The sequence below is a fragment of the Eubalaena glacialis genome, chromosome 10, assembly GCF_028564815.1.
Source record: "Eubalaena glacialis isolate mEubGla1 chromosome 10, mEubGla1.1.hap2.+ XY, whole genome shotgun sequence".
NCBI lineage: Eukaryota > Metazoa > Chordata > Mammalia > Artiodactyla > Balaenidae > Eubalaena > Eubalaena glacialis.
In genome coordinates, this window is record NC_083725.1 from 74420671 (window position 1) to 74441641 (window position 20971).

Below are 20971 nucleotides of genomic sequence, written 5' to 3' on the forward strand. Positions count from 1 at the left end.
CTTTAAAGATGGGTGAACTTGAGTTTGACTTGACCTGACCTTACACTTAGACCTTACACTTAGACCTTAGACCTTACATAATCACAATTCCCAGGGTTTTTTATCTGTAAAACGGGGATAATACCTACCTTATAGGGTTGTTGTGAAGTTTAGAAAAGATAATACAGGCATAAGCACTCGGTACAGCATCTGCCAACCAGAAGGTGCTTGATAAATGCGTTTTGCACCTCACAACTTGAGGACTAGAAAGGGGCAGTGTCATAAGTGAAAAAAGTTTTCCTTCCAGGCAAGAGCCATGGGAGATCTTTGTGGATCCACTGATTAAATCATTTGTTCAATAAATATTCACTTAGGCCCTCGTCCTGTGTCAGGTTCTATGCTGGGCTGTGGCACTGTAGAGATGAAAGGCACAGCCCAGTTGAATGAGAAGATGCCCACCTCACACCTTCCCCCAGTGCTGAGCCCCACTGCAAACATGCAGGCCTGGGGAGGCTCCACTGAGGGATCAGAGTTGAAAGCCAGTTGGACAGACACTGAGCTCAGGCACAGCCCCTCTTCCATTCAACTCAGCAACTTCTCAGTTCTGCCCAGCAACCAGCAGGAATAGATTTATGGAAATGGACTCATCCCCATGCAATGTGGCCGCAACTGGCTGGAAGCGTTGATGCTAAGGACCTATTTAATTCTTCAGCCTCTATCCATCTCCCCTGCCAACCCTCTACCTATTCCCATATTTAACTTTTGAAAGCCCCGGAGTGGCAGAAATAGGATAAGCCTTTTAGCAAGTCTGTACTCCTATTCTGCTGGATAAAGTGGCAGTGCTAAAAGCTCTTTCCAAAGAACCAAACTCCCAAAGCATGGCTTCTCAAATTACAACAGGAATCTAAGTTCAGGTATTGGGTATCTCACTGGACTTGCCAGAGATAGGTGACATCTCTGCTTTTCATCAGTCAGCTCATTTGAGTGACATTCTTTTAGTCCTTCAGAAAACATTCAGTGAGCAACTGATATCCACCAGTCCTTGTGCATGGAGAATCTCCCAAAGGTATTGTTCCTTTGCCTAAACTTTAAACAGTCTTCTCTTCACATTCTTACCACACTGTATTATTATCATCTGTTTAGTTATCTGCCCTTCAATAGAATATGAGTTCCTTGAAGGCAAGGGCCCTGTCTTTTCATCTCTGCACCCTAAATTCCATAGGGCCTGGTACATAAAAGTCAATAACTACCTGTGAAGGAGATAGACATACAAACCAACAAATACCACACAGCATAGAATCCTAAAACCTCCAAGTAGCAGAGGAAGCTTATTCCACTCTGATCCACAAATGCAAATATGGAAGGTAACAATAGCCTGGCCAGACCGCAGGACATACTAAATAATGTAAGATGCCACATATTCAAGAAATTGCCTCTCTGGTTCCAAGTCAAGCATGTTTGCATCTAACAGATTTTTTTCCACTTCAGTTTCACAAGTTCTAAATAATGGTATTTTTTCACATTTCTTGGTCTCTTACTATATCCTAGGCACAGTACAGAATGTTTTATGTGTATGTTCTCATTTAATCTTCATAACAATCCTATAAGTTAATTACTACTATCATCATCCCCATTTTACAGGGAGGAAAACTTACCAAGCTATACAACTACTGTATTAAGTGGCAGGTAGATTAGGACTCACACTCAGATGCCCAGATATACTGACATCAAAGCTTATGTTTTCATTCTCCCTTGCACTTAGAATAACTTGGCAACAAACACTATGATTCTAATAATTGTCACTAGTATGAATTTAGTTTTCTGACTTTAGAGTCAAACATATCCTTGAGACATGCATAATTAGTACATGTTAAAAACCTTTTTTTTTTAAAGCATTCTGTTGTGTTTTTTTTAATGTATTTTATTTGTTTATTTATTTGTTTAGGCTGCACCAGGTCTTAGTTGCGGCATGCATGCAGGATCTAGTTCCCGGACCAGGGATCGAACCCGGGCCCCCTGCATTGGGAGCACGGAGTCTTACCCACTGGACCACCAGGGAAGTCCCTAGTTCATGTTAAAAATCTTAAGTGAGATCAAAGACCTAAACATAAGAGTCAAAACTATAAAACTCTTAGAAGAAAACATAGGGGAAAAGCTTTATGACAATGGATTTGGCAATAATTTCCTGGATATGACACCAAAAGCACAGGCTTTTGGAAAAAATAGGTACGTTGGACTTCTTTAAGATTTAAAACTTTCACTATGTTAACAGGACACTATCAACAAAACAAAAGGCAACCCATGGAATGGGAGAAAATATTTGCAAATCATTTATCTGATAAGGGTCTAGTACTGAGAATACCTAAAGAACTCAACAACAACAACAAAAACCTGATTAAAAAATGGGAAAAACTTGGAACTAACAACACTGTAAATCAACTATACTCCAATAGAAAAATTAAAATTAAAAAAAAGGCAAAACTGAAACTCTATATCATTAAACAACTCCCCATTCCCTCCTCCCCCCACCCCTTGGCAACCACCATTCTACTTTCTATCTCTATAAATTTGGCTACTTTAGGTACCTCATGTAAGTAGAATCATAGAGTATTTGTCTTCTTATGACTGGCTTATTTCATTTAACATACTGTTCTCAAAGGTCATTCATGTTGTAGCATGTGTCAGAATTTCCTTCCTTATTAAGGCTGAATAATATTCCATTATATGTGTATACCACAATTGTTTATCCATTCATCTGTCCATGGACTCTCAGGTTCCTTCCACCTTTTGGCTATTGCAAATAAGGCTGCTATGAACACAGGCATAAAAATATCTCTTCTAGTCCCTGTTTTTAATTACTTTGGGTATATATCCAGAAGTGGAATTGCTGGTAATTCTATATTTAAATTTTTTGAGGAATCACTTTACTGTTTTCCATGGAGTCTGCACCATTTTATATGCCCACCAACAGTGCACAGGATTCCAATTTCTCCACATCCTCACAAACACTTATTTTCTGTTCTTTTTTTTAATAGTAGCCATCCTAACAGATGTGAGGTGGTATCTCATTATGGTTTTGATTTGTATTTCCCTAAATATTAGTGATAGTAATATCTATCTAATATCTATCTAATAAGCACTAATATTCATGTGCTTGCTGGGCATTTGGATATCTTGTTTGGAGAAATGTCTATTCAAGTTCTTTGCCCAGTTTTTAATTGGGTTGTTTGTTTGTTTTTATTGTTGAGTTGTAAGAGTTCTTTCCATATTCTGGATGATAACCCAACAGTGCTGGAACTTTTAAGACATATTTAAGATTCACCTTATTTATACATTTAACTTACTGTATTTCCAATAGTTCTTTAAGTAATTTAGAATGCTTATTTGCTGGACAATGGAATTATTTTTAAAAATTTAGTTTATAAAAGCAAATATTAACTGTAAATATGTTTAAATATTAATGAAAGGCCCTTTAAAAGTGATTGTTAAATTTGCTATATTTATAAATACAACAAGATTTGTAAGTTAAAATTAAAAGCTTAAGGAAGAACTAAGTCTAAGTAGTAAGTTTAAAAATCATGTATTAATTTAAAAAATCAAAGTATACAATACCTATTCTGTACTCTGAACTCTCAACAGAGACTCAGAGAGCTTAGGTAGCTTGCCCAAGGGTTTAGAGGCCTCGAAATTCAGATCTAAAGACAACTGCAGTGCTATAATGCCTCAAAGATAGCCTAGACTTGTGCTACAAATCACTTTGAAAATACTGCAGACAACAAAACAAACAACAATGATGATGTTTCTGAATGCTGTCAACTTATTTGGCTTTTTCATCCCACGAGTTCATTCAGCAGACACTCACTGCATCTCTGTTACATGCCCTGTGCTAGAATACTGAAACGAAGGGACTTGGCTCTTGTCTCCAAGGACTTCACAGTTCTCAATGAGATTGTTTCCTAGGAAACCTGACGTTCAGAAGAAAGACAGAAGCTCCTCCCTGCTGGAGAAGGAAGCAGCTTAGATGGTGAATGGTTCATTAGTCAGTGCGAGTCTGTTCAAAATCTGTTCCTGACTGACCCTAGGAGCCCAGCCATTCTCCCCCTGCCTTGGAAGTTCAGTAGGTCAGGACATGTCCTCTCCTTCTGGGGAGTCAGCCAAACCTTGAATCAAAATCTTCCCAGGTTTCTTAGCCTGCCACCAATTTAAGGAAATCCCAAACATGAAAAATCCCAGCTTACAAAACATATATTAAGCATCAAGAGGATTTGCTTTGTCTCACAGATTCCCCAAAGAGTTGCTTTCAGCAATGAGTATCCCTTGGGCTCTTACATTCTGATTCTTTCTACACCTGAAATTCAGTACCTATGAAATGGGAAGAGACCTGTTATATAGAAGGAGGTGAACCTGTGGTGTTTTTGTACTTACCATCTGGGACAGTCCCATGAACCCCAGCAACCTGCCCTAGCTCCTGGATCAAGCCCTGGAAGCAGTCCTTACAGAGCAAATGCTGACAGGGTAGGAGCCAGGCACCTATATCTTGCAGGTCCTGTTGGCATAATGAGCAGATCAGTACAGCCTCTATCTGTCCACTTCTGTGTTTCTGGTCAGCTAGTGGTCGCCCCATAAAGCTCACACCTATATCCATGCCCATGCATGTGCCCAGAACCGGGGCTTTTCCATTAGTATCCTCAAGCGTGAAGCAGTGTGTAGAGCGAGCAAGCTCCACTCCCTGTAAGTGAAGCACAAAGCAGAGTGATTTGCTTCTTTGGGGAGACAGATATTCCTGGACAGGCCAGAAAGGACTCAGAGACCAAGGCCTCAGAAGTCCAGGCTATGTCCCTCTCCAGAACTGGAGGCTCATGCCCTACAACAGGGCACAGACTCAACCTCTCACTTGGGCCCAAAAGACAGTCCAGCATCTTTGCTGTGGAAAACAAAGCCTGGAGGGGTTTGCTAGGTTGTGTGTTTATTACAGGGTTTGTTTGCCTTCAAGTGTCCCAGATCTACCTGTGCCTCTCTTTATTAGTGGACAAGCTTGATCCAAAAGTTCATTTTGGAAAAGAGAAGGAAATTTATTAAATGCCAAGTTTATGCCAGATGCTTTATATACTTTATCTCCATCCTCACAATTACCCTTGGAGATAGGGATTATGATATTTTTAAAAATTAAATAAAACCATCAGAGACAGGATGAGGAAACTGAGGTTCAGAGAGGTTGGGTAATTGCACAGACAGTAAACAGCAGAGTTCAAATTCAAATTCAAATCCAGGTCAGTCTGATTTCAGATTCCATACTCTAAACTGAAATGATTCTCAAGCTGAGGTCCACACACATGTCCTCAGGAGCTCTCTCCGCCAACATTTTTAAATTAGTGTTTCATTCTGATGAGTTTTTTAAAGTATAAATATTCCGGATCATCTATATATTCATCATGATGAGATTTTAGAGGCAGTGTTAAGAGTTAGGATCTAGTTCTTACCAAGCAGTATTACTTTGCCTCAGGCTAATGAGAAGAGAAAGGAGCAGACAATATGTAAATGATGCACTCCTGCCACATGAAGCTAAAATGAGATTATGGCACACAATGAATGAATGCTTCACAGTACTTGGAATAGACAAAGGTGGTGGGGAAAGGGGGGCACCATCACTGTCGCACAAGTTTGCTAAACTTAGCCACAACAGGGTGCACCACACTTAAGCTGTAGTGACAGTTTAGCAACACATCATCTGCAAATGAAATTAACATTGTTAATTTGATTGTTTTGGTTTTTTATAATTTATAAACTGTATTAGGTTTTGTAATTGTATAAGAGCAGAAAGAGTGCACCTAGTTTTATATTTGTACTTATTTAAGAAAAAAACCAAAGATCATTTAATTCAAATCCGGAGCTCTGTAATTATGCAAATTTGAGAGAACTTTCACCTTCAATCCACAGTCTTTCAGAGCCAAGCCCATTAAGGACAAAGGACAAGGGGGTTGGGGGAGACCAGGCTTCTGGTGGGCCCAGCAAGATGCCACTAAATAAAGTAATGGGGGGGCTTTCACCGCTAATTCATTCTGAGGCTCAAAGGGCAGTTATTTCCCAGAGAGCAGCCATAGTAGGCGAGGTGAGGGCAATCTCTCTTAGAAGGTTTAAACGTGGTTGAGTTTATTTCATTAGACTTTGAGAATATCAGACCTTTTAGTCTTAGAACTGCTTTACATATTTTAATTATTGAGCACCCCAAAGAGATTTTGTTTATGTGGTTATATCTACTGCCATTTACTATATTATAAATTAAAACTGAGATAATTTAAAAATATTAATTCATTAAAAAACAATAAACCTATTACAAGTCAACATGAATAACATACTTTTCAGGAAAAATTAACTACTTTCAAATAATAAATTTAGTGAGAAGAGTGGCATTGTTTTTCCCTTTTTGCAAATTTCATTAATGTCTGGCTTAACAGAAGACTTAATAGAAGCTGGCTTTCCATACCTGCTTCTGCAGTCGATCTGTTACATGTTGTTTTGTTTACAGTATATGAAGAAAATCCAGCCTCACACAGCTACACAGTTGGAAAAGATACAAGTATTTTAGTAGCCTTATCAGATAATTGTGGATATTCTTTGATACTACTGCAAAATTTAACAAGCGGTTGTTTCTTAAAGGTTAGTTGTAATGTGGAATCTGAAACTACATCAGTGAACTTTTCTTACTCTGTTATATTAACATCCACTGGTCTGTTTTACACTTTGAACTGCTCTTTTACCCAGGCATAATTTTTATAACACCAAGCATTGGTGATTTGGAAAATATTGGTTCAATGATTTACACAGATGCTGCAAATATTGACATGTTTCATTATAGAAAAAAATCACACTCTTTAATATCACCTCTAATTGCATCAGAAAATTCTGTAACTATTATGAAGTTGTCAAACTCATGGAGGCAGCTATAACTTCACCCGAATTCTAATTTTTGCTTGCAAACTCAAATTTTATCATTGGCAACAAATACTGTCAGTTTTCTTCCTTGAAGTGACAGGCTCACTTCATTCTTTGAGAAAATATCTGCCAAATTCCCAAGCCTGAATAATCACAGTTTGTCTGTCAGTTGTTCTTTCAAATAAAACTATTGTTCTACAATAATAATAATAATAATAAGGCTAGTGCAGCGTGCAACTCAAATAGTAGCACAAGTGCAGTTCGTCACTTTGGTAAGTAGCAGAGACGCTTTTTGCATACTTCCAATTTCTTCACATAGAATATTAAAAAGACTTGTATTCAAGAATTGAAATGTAGGGACTCCCCTGGTGGTGCAGTGGTTAAGAATCCGCCTGCCAATGCAGGGGACACGGGTTCGAGCCCTGGTCTGGGAAGATCCCACATGACGCGGAGCAACTAAGCCCGTGCGCCACAACTACTGAGCCTGCGCTCTAGAGCCCGCAAGCCACAACTACTGAGCCCGCGTGCCAACAACTACTGAAGCCTACGCGCCTAGAGCCTGTGCCCCCAACAAGAGAAGCCACCGCAATGAGAAGCCAGCGCACCGCAACAAAGAGTAGCCCCCGCTCAATGCAACTAGAGAAAGCCCGCGCACAGCAACGAAGACCCAATGCAGCCAAAAAATAAAATAAATAAATAAATAAATTTATTAAAAAAAAAAAAAGAATTGAAATTTAATAAAAATGGACATTCTTCACTGAAACTGGCTCTTTTCTTTTTCTTTTCTTTTCTTTACAAGCAAATGCCTGGCAGTGAAGAACACACTGACTCGTCTTTGGCTTTGGCTTTAGCACCATCAGTGCAAATGTCAACCCAGTGAAAAGGGCAAATAACATCTTAGTATTACTATGAAAATTGTTTTGACCTTGTGGAACCCCTGAAAGGGTCTCAGGGACCCCTGATGGGCCCTTAGACCACACTTTGAGAACTGCTGCACTAGACTCTGAAAAACAATTCTGGGCATTTGGGGGGGTGGCATAGCTTTCCAAACCAGTGGGCACTACCCAGGGTAAGAATATAAAGAAATAAGTATTTCATTTCTGTCTTAGAAGAGCAATTGAATTAACTCTATGAGGGTAAAGGTTAAATTAAAGGCACAGCAATGGGTCTCTGATTTGAGGAGAAGGGGGGAAGGTCAAATGATCTCTTTTTTATCCTCTTCCTCCTTTTCACCATAACTTAGCTCTTCCCTCTCCTTCCTATCTCCCCTGACCTGGGAAAGTGAAGGGGATAGTTTGGCAGAATGTACTTAAGCCAGGAGTAGCCAATTCAAATGCCTCCAGGGGAAAGCCATATAAAGAGTGTGGGTCCAGTGTTGCCAAGTCTCAGTTTTTTCAAAACACCAGAAATCCGGATTTTTATTTAAATTTTTAAACATTGGCAACCAATTAAATTTTAAAAAACATAAGAAAACAGCATGAGTCAAACAAAATATACCAGCAATCAATTCTGCTTTAAGTCATGAAGAGACCTGAACTAAATGAAACATCAAGTGAAAGACTGGAAGGACGGACAGGAAACCTCACCTATATTACCTTGCTTACAAACCACCTCCTTTAATATCCCACACCCAGATGTGAGAGAAGGGAGATATTAACTGCGTTTCTGTAACCTTGCCAAGGAATAACAGAGCAGGTCATTGCATGCCACATTGGGAGTTAGAATTTCAAAGATTGTTTGCATGGGTAGTACAGAACAAATTATCATCAAAATTGTACACATTTTAGGGGAAAAAATGGGAGGGAGAAACACCAAGTAATGAGAGAGCACCTACTCTAATGCTAGACTGTGTTGAATGTGATATATTATTTGTTTGTTTACTTGTTCACTGCCTGTTTTAGACACAGTCCTAGGTCAGGACTTTGTCTTTCTTGTTCACCATGGTACCTTCCCCTCTTTGCCTGGCACCTATATATAGTGCCTGAACATAGCATGCACTCAATAAATATTTCTAAAATGAACAAATGAATCTCAGTATTTTTTCACTATACAGACAAGAAAACTAAGACTCAAAGAGAATATGCTACTTGTTCAAAATCAGTCAGCTAGTGAAAACAGAGGTAGGAAATGAACCAAAATTTTTGTGTTCTTTCCATGAATTTTATCATCTAAAATTAAATTAAAACCGAGGAGCAGTTGAATTTGTTGTGCTATTGGATGAACTGCCCTCAAAGATCCTGGCATTCCTCCCTTCACATTCTGCTATTCTGAGTTTAATGGCAGCGGGGTTTTCCATCCTAGCTTCCAACAAAGCTGTTAGGAATGCATTTGCCACGTAGTACAATGAGACTTTTGAAAATCTATCCAACACAGAAAGGAAGGACTCTTAGCCCTCGAGTTATATTTATTTTTACTTTGTAATGAAGAAAACCTTGTGTGGTCCTATGAATTTTCCCCTAAATGCCATATTGCCGTATATCAAAAACTACTGATAAAAGCAAAAACAAAACAAAACAAACAAACAAAAACCCTGAACCTGGTGTAGTTTAAATTGGAAACTATACATGCTGCTGGTGCATAAATTGGTACAGGTACAATCCATTTGGGGAAAAAAAAAAAAAAAAAAAAAAAATATATATATATATATATATATATATATACATATAGCAACATAAAATGAATCATAAAAATGTTTATACCCTATAATACAGCAATCTCACTCCTGGGAATTTATCCTAGACAAGTTATTCAACAGAAGAAGAAAAAAGCCACATATACACAAATGTTCACTGCATCATTTTCTCCAATAGCAAAGAACACAATGAGAACAAGAAAACAAAATACATGAGAAAATGGCTTAGTAAATTACAGTACGTGCTGAAGATAAATTACTCTTCAGCTGTTAAAAATAATAATCATGGATACTGGGTAGTGATACAGAAAAAATGTAATAGTATTAAACAAAAAGCAGAATACAAAAGGATTTGCATACTATGATCATCAGCTTTGAAGATAGCTATGTCTAGATGTAAATAAAAACTGAAAGGTAATATTCAGACATGAAAACAGCATTATAAGGTATTATAATTTGAGATGTTTACACTTATTTTTTTTCAAAATTTTCTTTCATGTTTTACTGTCTTTTCTATTACATATAAGTTTTAAAATTCCTTCTGAAGTAAATTTGGATTTCTGAGTTTTTCTCAAATTCTCACTTAGAAAAGACATCCTGACTCTTCCCATCTTAAGTTAACAATCTTCTACTTGAAAAAGGAAAGCAACATAATATTTCCAAATGTCCAAGTCTAAAGGTGGAGAGCAAGAAAACAAGGCTGGGTGCACCCATGCTGTTGTTGCTGTCTGAAGGACTGCTGATGAAATCAGGCACCCAGAGAAGAGAGGAAGAGAGAGGGACCACCAGGGCCCTCTTCAGGGTGGCAGTATGTTTACAAGGCCACCTGGAGAGAGGGCTGAGGGAGCAAAAAGGTCAGCACTGCATATACCTGCCTCACCAGGCTGCTGCCTGGCATCCTCTCCCTTCTGCTCATTTCACAGGCATTTTTCTGAGGCCCTGACCCTCTGGGGGAGCCCAGATGTCTGAGATATCACAAGGCCATGCTTTACTTTAGAAGAGATGCCACAGAGAAAGAGGCCTCTTACGGGTCATGTGCACCATCACGTCCCGTGTGCCTGGCGAGGAGGGACAGATCACCTCGTGCCTCATGTCTGGCTACTACTTAACTTTGTACATACAGAATTCAGCTTTGTTTGCTCTCTCAGAGCTGGCTGACCCACAGTGACAAACCCCACAGGAGCCTTACATTAAAGCTACATGATTTCCTCGGGAAGAAGAGGGAGCTGGCTAGAAAACCAAAACCAGACAACTGTCCAGGGCACTCCCCCTACCCTGGAGATCAAACCACCAATGAGGAGAATGTTAGGTGAGCACAGAACCCAACACAGAGTGCTAGTCCGCTCAGGGAGGCCTTCCATTCAGAAGGATGGCCTGAAGGATAGGATGTAGCCCCTCTGTAACCAAGGAACCTGACAAACCTATCCAGAAGCAGTGTCCCATCAACCAGACTCTACCTCCATGCCCTGGGCAGTCTTGGTCCTTACTTCAGTCCCTATTTACTAGACACCTGAAGGTAACCTTTCATTCCCAAAACTCTGCCCAGCTTACCTCCATTCACAGACCATCTTCCCAAGGGTAGTTTCTAGGTAGCTCAGCTCATCACTTGTGCACTTACTGGCCACTTTTGATGTCAAATAGAGGACGATCTCTTCCTAGGCCTTGCCCCCAACTCTCAAGGCCTCTCTTTCTGCTGGTAACAGACAATATGTGATTAAGGACTGAAGAAGTGATGAAGCCCATAATGCTGTGAGGTCAGAGAGGGAGGAGTCGCTAAGGTAAAAGCAGGAGATCTGGAGAAAAAAGACTAAAGGCTAGGCCCAGGCTCTATATCTTAGCAGCTCTATAGCCTCTGGCAAGTCAGTCAACCTTCTGTGCCTCAACTCTCTCATTCATAAAATGGGGCTAGTAGAGTTGATCTCTCAGGCAGACACATTTTGTAAACTGCAAGGTGTATTTGGTTATCCTCACTGTGGGCTGGAGTGTTCTGGGAAGAAGCAGAATATAAGGTAGGGCTTAAAGGTTGAGGAAGCTTCGGGACATCTGGTCAGAAAGAAGATGAGTACTCCAGGCATGAGAAATGGCACTAGCACAGGAAAAAAGGTAGAAGGGACGTACCAAGTTTGGCTGCAGTAGAAAGCTTGTGTAGGGAAGAAGCCGAGGTTAGTTTGGAAAGGCAAGTGGGCTGTATTCTGTTGGTAATAGGGAGCTATCAGACTTTTTGATCAAGTAAGTGAAAGGATGAGAGTCATGTTTTAGGAAGATCAACCTGATAGAGGTGTGAAGGACGGAGGGATTGGAGGAGGGTTAGAATACAGGCAGGGTGATCACAGGAGGGTGTTGAACTCCAGATAAGAGATAAGATGAGGGCCTTAATGAAGGCTATGGCACGAGGGCTAAAAAGGAGAAAGCAGATTTGAGAGATAGGTATAGAAAAACGGACACGGTGACAGCATATTAGAGGAAAAGAATGCTTGGGGACAATTTTCAAGTCTCCCTGACATCACTATCTGGGTGGACAAGGCTGCTCACCAAGCTATAGAATAAAGAAGGCACCAGAGAACTGGGAAGATCAAAGTCTTTGGATATGTCTATCTAGGATGTCTTAGAATGTCCAAGGAATACTAACCAGAAATTAAGTGAATATACGAGTCTGGAGCTCAGCAACAGAGATGTGAATTGAAGTCACCCAAGATGAGTTCACCCAAGAACACTGCGTACTAGGAAAAGTTAAGAGAGGCAAGGACAGAAGGCTGAAGAACACCAACACTTAAATGGTGGACAAATTTAGAAGAACCTGAAAGGAAGACAGAGAAGTAGCCAGAAAGACAGGAGGAAGGCAAGAGATTAGCTAGAAAAAGAAGTCAAATGGGTAAAGTACAACAGAGAACAAGTGGTATGAGGAAGAGTACATTCAATTCGGTGTTTAGTTAATTGATGACCTCGGTAAGAGCAATTTCATTGAAATAACGGGGCTGAGAGCTAGACTGCAGTGGATTAAACAATGAATGGGAAGCTAGCAAATGGACAGGATTTGTTGACTATTCTTTTGGGGAGCTTGGCTGAAAAGGAAAGAGCAAGGGTAATAAATAGAAACAGGGAGAATTTAGGATATTTTAGCTAAAATGTATTTTAGCTGAAGGGAACAAGGCACAGAAAATACACCCAAACACACACTGAGTAACTGAGGGAATGTGATCTTGAACACTGGTTGAGACTTAAGACGGAAAGGATGTCTCTTGCACTTTAGTTTAGAAAGGGAGGTGAGGGTAGGTGCATTCATTCACTTAACGATCATTTGTTGAACATGTACTACATGCCAGGAGCTAGGAGTCCATGGATAAAAGAAAGTAATCCTCCAGCCTTTAAGAAATTTGGTCTAGTAGGAAAGACAAATGTGGATCAACAATTACATAAGAGCTCTGTACTAGATTTTGAGGTGGGACAGTGGGGGGAGGTGAGCAACTATGGCTGAATGGGTCAGAGAAGTATTACAAGAGAAGACCCTTGCATAGGGTCCAGAACGAGCAGGGATTCTCTGGTCCAGGAGAGGAGGGGGTCACGGGCATGCCAAGTAGGTTGCAGTGAAAATTAAAACGTGGCGGGTAGAAGATTTACAGGGTCTGGAGAATAAAGAATCCTAAAGCGACCAGGCGTAGAGGTCCCTGAACTGAGGTTGTTCAAACTGAGGACGCCCGGGACGATGGCACAAGGGCAAAGGAGAAAGGAAGACCTTGAGCCCACTCAGTAGTGTGGGTGAGCAGGTCCCGGAAGGTGGTAGAGACATCTAGAAAGACTTTAAAGGGAGCAGGAAGAGACATCGGGTGGGCACACAGGGTCAAATAGGGCCTTGCGGTTTCTCACTGCGGCCAGGGGACAAGCAAGCAACCGCTACCGCCCGGGCCGAGCCGACCACCAAAAACAGCGAGACGCATGGGGCTGCTCAGCATGCGGCGCTTGGTGAGCAGCAGAGAAATACAGTGGCCCCGGAAAACTTCTGGGCCGTGGCCCCTGGAAAACCGCCAGGCCCACCTGGACCGCAGCTGCCTGCACTACAGCGTCCCAAGCCCCGCCTTCCGCGCCAGCGCTCCGCCTCCGAGCCCGAGCGCACGCTGGACAGCACGGAGAAGGCTCTCGGCCCCCGCAGCCTCCGGAACAACTCTATGACGGAGAGTTCACCCCACAGGAAGAGGAAACAGCAAAACCTGCAGCCGCTCAAGACCCGCGACGCCAAAAAAGCTCCGCCCGCGGCCCGGCCTCCGGACCGGAAGTGAGGCGATTGGCTCCGCCCCCGAGCTCGATAGCTCGCGAGACTTTGCAGAGCCCTTCCTTTTTCGTATCGGTCGCTGACATGGTAGGTGATTTTTCTGATGCGTCCGCATGGTTGCTGGCCTAGGCGGCGAGCTTTACTCACCTTGCACCCCAGCCACCTACTCCCGAGCTTGGCCCGGTTCTCCAGACCGCGCATGGCCAGCCGCAGGGCGGGATAGCCGGCGTGGGTCCGGGGCGGGGCGGGGAGCCTGGGGCCGCGTGTTCATCCTGGGGTTCGGTTTGTCGAGACACGCGGTCCGGGGTGTCCGGGCGCCTCCCTGATGAGGCTGCATGGCCCCGGGCCAAGCCGTAACCTCGATTTTGCTGAAGGCGCAACAAAGCACATCCTTGACCCCCAGGCCTACAGGCCTCTCACAGACTGGCAAGCTTCGCCGCCTGCGCCTCTTCCCTTAGGCCTTATCACCAAGCATCTTTTCTCACACAGCCATCCAGACTAAGGAAGACCCGGAAACTTAGGGGCCACGTGAGCCACGGCCACGGCCGCATCGGTAAGTGCTGTCTCTCCATTCTGGTCGGCCTTGGGCTATCTCTGCACGGCGCTAGCTTGTCAGGAAGTAGGTAGCTTAGAGAAGTGGGTTAGTCAGAGCTCTGTGCAGTCGAGTCGGATTGAATTTGATTATTAGCTGTTGGCTTTTTCTTTGAGAATTCTCTAGTTCTCCAGTTTTAGAGAATTTCACATCAGTTGGGGGTTTGGAGATTGAGCGGGATCCAGTCTTGAATTGGTTGAAGGCATGGAGTACTGCGTTAGTGTTGTGATGTGGAACACTGCAAAGTGATGATTATCCCAGAGTGTTGAAGGAACAGCATTGCTGGAAGAGGTATGAAGCAAAGGCACAAAAGTATGGGGAAATGCTTTTGCGAGAAGTAACATCAAGGGGTTGGAGAAGGCTGTTTTAGCCATGTAGCTTTGTGTTCCTGCAGGCAAACACCGGAAGCACCCGGGAGGCCGCGGTAATGCTGGTGGCATGCATCACCACAGGATCAACTTCGACAAATAGTGAGTGTTTTTTGGACTCTGCCTTTACTGACACTGACAGCTTTGGATTTAGGGGTAGAGGGTAGTTAAGAACATCTTCAACGGGAAGCAAGCCTCTTACCACTCAGAAACCTTGCTTGTGGCTGGGTTTTGTCAAGTTAATATTTGATGTGAACTGATAACTTGTCACCGAGGCTAGAGTCACGCTTGGGTATCGGCTATTGCCTTAGTGTGCTAGAGTCCTCGAAGAGAAACTGCTGACCTTATTCACTGGCTGTGGCCCTCATGGCATAGTCAGTCACCGGGTTAGTGACATGCATCATATTGACTTACACAACTGTTAGATCCATTTAACGCCCACAAATTAGGGGGGGGTTGTATTTTAACTATTTGTTTAGGAGACCTGTGTTATAGGAGTGTGGAGAAGCTGTCAAGTGACCTGAATCCTAGTCTTGGCACTGCCTCTGACTTTCTCAGTGACTTACTCTGGTTCCATGGAATAAGGCTAGTCTTTTCCACCTGATAGTCTTTGGTGGCTTTTTAAAGATTTGTTTTATTCGAGAAGTGGAGTACCTGTTATGTCACTCTTCTGCATGAGTGAACAACATACACTGTAATGGGGGGAGATGGACTGTGGAGATGGTAAACATAGCTTTTTAGTTGGAGTGAGGTAATGGAAATGGTTGCCTTCTTTTCCCAGTCACCCAGGATACTTTGGGAAAGTTGGTATGAGGCATTACCACTTAAAGAGGAACCAGAGCTTCTGCCCAACTGTCAACCTTGATAAATTGTGGACCTTGGTCAGTGAGCAGACACGGGTAAATGCCGCCAAGAACAAGACTGGAGCTGCTCCTATCATTGATGTGGTGCGATCGGTGAGTGAATTGAATATTTTTTGCCTTTATGTGGACCCTTGCCTCTCAAAATTCTGGATAATATACTTGCACCTGAAGTCTGTACCCAGCTGCCTACTAGACAATTCCACTTTCCGTAGCATTTCCACGGGTACTTACCAAAATTGAACTCTTGTTCAATTGTGATTCATGCAAAACATTTGAAGAGTAATCCTTCCACTCCCTCGTTCATTTACTTCGTTTTTCACTTGAACGTTTTCCAATCAGTTATCTTATTCCTAGTGTCAGTGCCCTGATTTGTATGGGTTTCTCACCTGAACTATTGGTAGTAATTTAGGTCAGCTGGCTCTGGTCTGTTTTACACAAGACTACATGAGGCACAGCCCTGGACCCTTTATGTTTCTTACAGAATAAAATCTTAATATGTTCAATTGTTATTTAAGGCCCGACATTATCTGAAGAGAACCCTCCCCCCGCCCCAAAAAAAGGCATTTTGTTTATCATTAGGAGTTCTGGTCCTTGTGTCAGCCTTACCCTCTGTGGGTATGGAGGTGGTGGGAATCCTGAGGGGGCTTTCAGTAAAGTTTTAAAATTCCCTTTCTCAGCCTCTTCTTTGAGCATTTCTGATGACCGTGACTTCTTGGAGCATTGCTGGAAATGTGATTTTCCTTTTTTGCTTATCAAGTCGTAATTGAATAGGAGAAAGGGATTTGAGCTCTGCCCGAGACTAGAGTCACATCCTGACAGCTCTTGTCCTGGTGTGCTAGAGTCCTCGGAGAGAATCTGCTGGTCTTGATTCACTGGCGAGGGCAATCAGTGCCCCCAGGAGTGCCCAGATCAGAAGCATGCCCTCCCTGGCTCCTAGATGGAGTGGCTTGGTAGGCATCTTTCTTCGTACCCATCATGGAGTTGGTGACTGCCACGGTGCATTATAAACCCTTTTCTCTGTTCTTCTAGGGTTACTACAAAGTTCTGGGGAAGGGAAAGCTCCCAAAGCAGCCTGTCATCGTGAAGGCCAAATTCTTCAGCAGAAGAGCTGAGGAGAAGATTAAGGGTGTCGGTGGGGCTTGTGTCCTGGTAGCTTGAAGCCACATGGTGGGAGATTCATTAAATGATAAGTGCTTTTCTCTTCTGGTCTGAGTGAGGGTTCTTTGGCACTTCTACCTCCCTACCTGTACAGAAACCCACCTAACAGGTTCTAGGAGTAAGGGTGTGAGGACCTGGGCTCTGCTACCAACTCCCCTCAAAGTATGGAAGAGATGGCACCAACACTTAGAATAAGGCCTTGGCTGGTTACCTAATTTGAGGCTTCTCACTTAACAAAGAATGATACCTGTTGATAATGTATATATCGTATCATTGAAAGGCCTATTGGCATTGTATGCTCTGAATTTATAAATGAGTGGGAGAATGTGCCCTTAATTGTTCCATGGGGTTCAAGGGGGGGAAACTCATGATCTTTACAAGATTTTGATGAATCGTGTTGGCAGGATGGGTCAGTGGTAGGATACAAGTGGTTCTTTGGAACTTACTTCCTCAGTCTAAGGTTCTTCCACCTGGCTTCCTCATCTCAGACCAAACCATTCTGGTCATAATCAAAATGTTGGAATGGGGCCCAACAGGCTGAATTTTAAACACACCAGGGCTTTTACACATCAGAGTGGTTTGGATTCTAGAAAGCAGTTGTCAGGATTTATGTGTCCCTGTGCATAGGAGTCTTAATGTTCAAAGAAATAACGTCATGAAATGCTAATGATTTTCCTTCCAGTGTGAAATGTATCTAATACAGAAATTTGGGGAATGCTAAAGGCCAGAAACCAGAATCAGGTTTTCTAGGGTTTGTTACCTCCTGCAAAACCAAGAAGATGAGCAATGCTTGTGTGCAGATAGGACTCTCAGATCTTGGTAAATTATAATTTGCTATAGTTTTCCAAGCTTTTGAAAGTTTTTTGACCCATAATAGAACTTGCAGGCTAGAACCCTGACCAAAGAATAGTTAAGATGGCACTTACTTAAGTCTACTGAAACTCTACTTACATGTTTAGTTTGGTAGAGGGTGGTTTCTGTATTGCTTTGTGGGATCATAAATGGACTGGGAACTGTGACTTTCTGTGAGACTAATTTGTCATGACAGCCTTCAGAAGATACTGGGGATGGTCAAATGTAAGGAAGCACAGGGGAGGAAATGTAATTGATTTGTATAATGGAGAGTTAAAGATGTCAGGAAGGCACTCAGTTGGATAAGCGAATAACTGGATCATTTACATCTTCTGTTGGTACTGGTGGAGAAAGGTGAAAATTGGTTTTCCCTTAATGTCTTTTGGAGGACTTATAATAGGGAAGCTTTGATGCCTTCTAGACACTGAAGGTACAGAAATGTGTAAATACAGTGTCTTAAGATTCAGGCCAGATTTGAAATTTATATCTAAACCTAACAGCTGTGTGGCTTAGGCTTAGTCCAGTTTTCTCATCTTTAAATTTAGGTAAACGTACCTACCTGAGGATTGTGTGGATTAAGTAAAATGGAAAGTATTTACTAAATTTTTGTGTTTAGCTCTTAGTAACCAGCATGTAAGTGAACCATTATTACCCGAGCAGACAAGTCAGTTAACCTTGGTGTGATTCAGTCAATGGGAAAGTGGTCTTAAACACATGACAGAGCAAACATGCATTTAGGAAACCCAGTTTGGAAAGGTTAGGCAAGTTGGGAGGTGTTGTATGGGAGATGAGCCTGGAGCGAACAGGTATTCTGGCCCAGGTATTCTGGCCCGGCTGTAGTTAGGCACAAGGCTACAGTGGAAGGCTGGAGGCGGGACCATGAGGATGGAAGACAGGATTCAGAAGACAGAAGGGACAGACAGGACTTGGTGACTGAATTGGGGTGGGGCTGGCAGCAAAATATGGTTCAGGGGGAGGATAGGTGGTCAGTAGTCCTTTTATGGCTAGCTTCTTCCAAGGTTTCATTGTTAGAACCTTCCAGCATAACTATCCTGAAACTGGATGGGATAATGCTCATCCCAATCCTATATGGAGGTGCTGCTGTTGGACATGCATGCTAAATATGAAAGTCAGTCACTAGTAACAGCCATTCTGAATAGGGAGGATGCCTCAAATAACATCTCCAAGCCTGGAGAGTATAGCTACTGATCTGTGTGAGCTGCCATGTTCCGGCTTGCTCACTCACCATTATCTACAGGTAATAACTGGACAGATGTTCTGATTACTCCCAGGTAATACTGTTGCCAAAGGAAGCTGGGTGACTGGTGAAAAGCCAAACATGTTCCAAGATAATGGAGGACACGGACCTAGAGCAAGCGCTTATCTTTCATAGGACCAAAGGCAAACCTTACGCTTTGATTTTATATCTGAGAGTGAAACGTGCCAATGCTGAGATAACAAAAATATAGCCGATGCATAGGAAAAGCTCATGCATGAGACTGTCAAGCTTTGATTAGCCTGTCCGGTAGGCACAGACCCATACTGCCACTGCCTCTTTAGTGGCCGATGATAAGTGCACGGTGTTGATGAGATTCTCCCATGTAGGGGGAGCAGGTGCCCCCTAACTCAGGTTAAAACGGCTAAATTTTCTATAAGCTTGAGTTGCTAAGGATATTTCTAGCCTAATAATATAGCCTAATAATGTATGTGCTTTAAATACATTGTTACTCAAACCTCGGAGCTGCCGCTGTAACTTCCAATTTATGGGAAATGTCCGCCACATAATTAATTTGCAAAAGCCCTCATTGTCAAAACCAGCTAAATAGGATTTTAACTTTTCAATTCAAATAAACATTACTATTCGATGGCTAACTAGCCCAGTAGCAACCAGCCCGGGATTAAAAGCAGCCAAAGGCGTGCGCCACCGGCGGGAAGCAGGCAGCACTCGCCTACCTGCCCTGCGGGGCGGGAGGTTACCGGGATGCCGGCGGCTGGAGCCCTGCGGAGGCTGGCGCCCCAGCGACCTCTCTCGTTGGTCCTTGCCGCCTGACGTCCTTGGCGCCCTCAAATCGTCCGCACCGCACAGCTGCTCTCCTCTCCCCCGCCCCTGGGCCACTTCCGGAGGGTGTGAGGTTCTGGTTCCGGCGTCACTTTGATCTCTGTCCCACCCCACGGCCGGAAGCATGATCGGCGCCGGTCCGCCATTTCCGGCAGGGGGCGGGGCCGGTCTGTGGCACGCGGACGAGGCGGGAGGTTTAACCCGGCCAGGGTCCAAGTACGGCGTGGTGGGCGGAAAGCCCAGGTCGCCAGCCTCGCCGCACTTAATTTCCGCCTTGGCCGTGCGGAAGAAGAGCTGTGGCCTTTCGATGCACTTTCAAGATGGGAATTTCCATATCAGATTACGTTGCCGTTAAAAGATAATGAGTGTTTGAGGTACTTTTTACTTTGGGATTAAAAAAAAAAAAAAAAAGCTTGTACGTGCATGGGAAGGTTCTGGAAGAACAACGCAGAAGGGATTTCCTCATGAGTTTTGGGAGGTGAGGAAGATGATGTATGCTTTGGTACAGTTTGAGTTTCTTCCTTAGCCAAATGCATAGTACTTTCACGTTAAAAAGCAATATAAATAGACAACTTTAATGGTTATGGTGGCGGCTTCCCTGGTGGCGCAGTGGTTGAGAGTCTGCCTGCCAATGCAGGGGACACGGGTTCGAGCCCTGGTCTGGGAAGATCCCACATGCCGCGGAGCAACTGGGCCCGTGAGCCACAACAACTACTGAGCTTGCGTGTCTGGAGCCTGTGCGCCGCGACAGTGAGAGAGGCCCGCGCACCGCGATGAAGGGTGGCCCCCGCTCGCCACAACTAGAGAAGGCCCTCGCACAGAAACGAAGACCCAACACAGCCAAAAATAAATAAAATAAATTTTTAAAAAAATAGTTATGGTGGCTTGTCAGTGCTGAAAAGTAATATTTTCTCTTATTCTAGAACTTCATGACCTTTTAAATTACACCCACCCCCATAGGCAAGCAAATTCAAGATGTTTTGGAATGCCACATTGTGTGGCTCTAGAAACTAATTTTGTGTGTCGCCCCTAGGAAGAATATAGGTTAAATGTATGTTTCATTTCTGGCTCTGTTTTGCAGCCCAGTTTTTGTGTTACTTTCATTTCCACTTAAAGTTGGTTTAAAAAAAAAAATATTCTACTTATGTATCCTTATAAATCAGTCCTTTGGGGTACAAGGTGAGTTGTAAGTCTATTTGCAAAATGAAGGGTATTATTTTTAACAAAATTTAAACTGATCTGTGATATAATTAGAATAATTTTCTTGG

General features: G+C 42.9%; 1 protein-coding gene and 2 non-coding genes across 3 annotated transcripts; all 3 read left to right on the forward strand.

Moving 5' to 3' along the window:
* Positions 1 to 14256: 14256 nt before the first annotated feature.
* Positions 14257 to 16833, forward strand: RPL27A (ribosomal protein L27a). Its single transcript, XM_061201419.1, has 4 exons — positions 14257 to 14364; positions 14798 to 14873; positions 15553 to 15727; positions 16664 to 16833. Exons 2-4 carry the CDS (start codon positions 14842 to 14844, stop codon positions 16790 to 16792), a joined length of 336 nt encoding a protein of 111 aa, XP_061057402.1. The 5' UTR covers positions 14257 to 14364; positions 14798 to 14841; the 3' UTR covers positions 16793 to 16833.
* Positions 15041 to 15170, forward strand: LOC133100159 (small nucleolar RNA SNORA3/SNORA45 family). The gene has a single exon (XR_009702402.1). It is a non-coding gene; the product is annotated as a small nucleolar RNA SNORA3/SNORA45 family (small nucleolar RNA).
* On the forward strand, positions 16427 to 16555 carry LOC133100160 (small nucleolar RNA SNORA3/SNORA45 family). The gene has a single exon (XR_009702403.1). It is a non-coding gene; the product is annotated as a small nucleolar RNA SNORA3/SNORA45 family (small nucleolar RNA).
* Positions 16834 to 20971: the final 4138 nt, after the last annotated feature.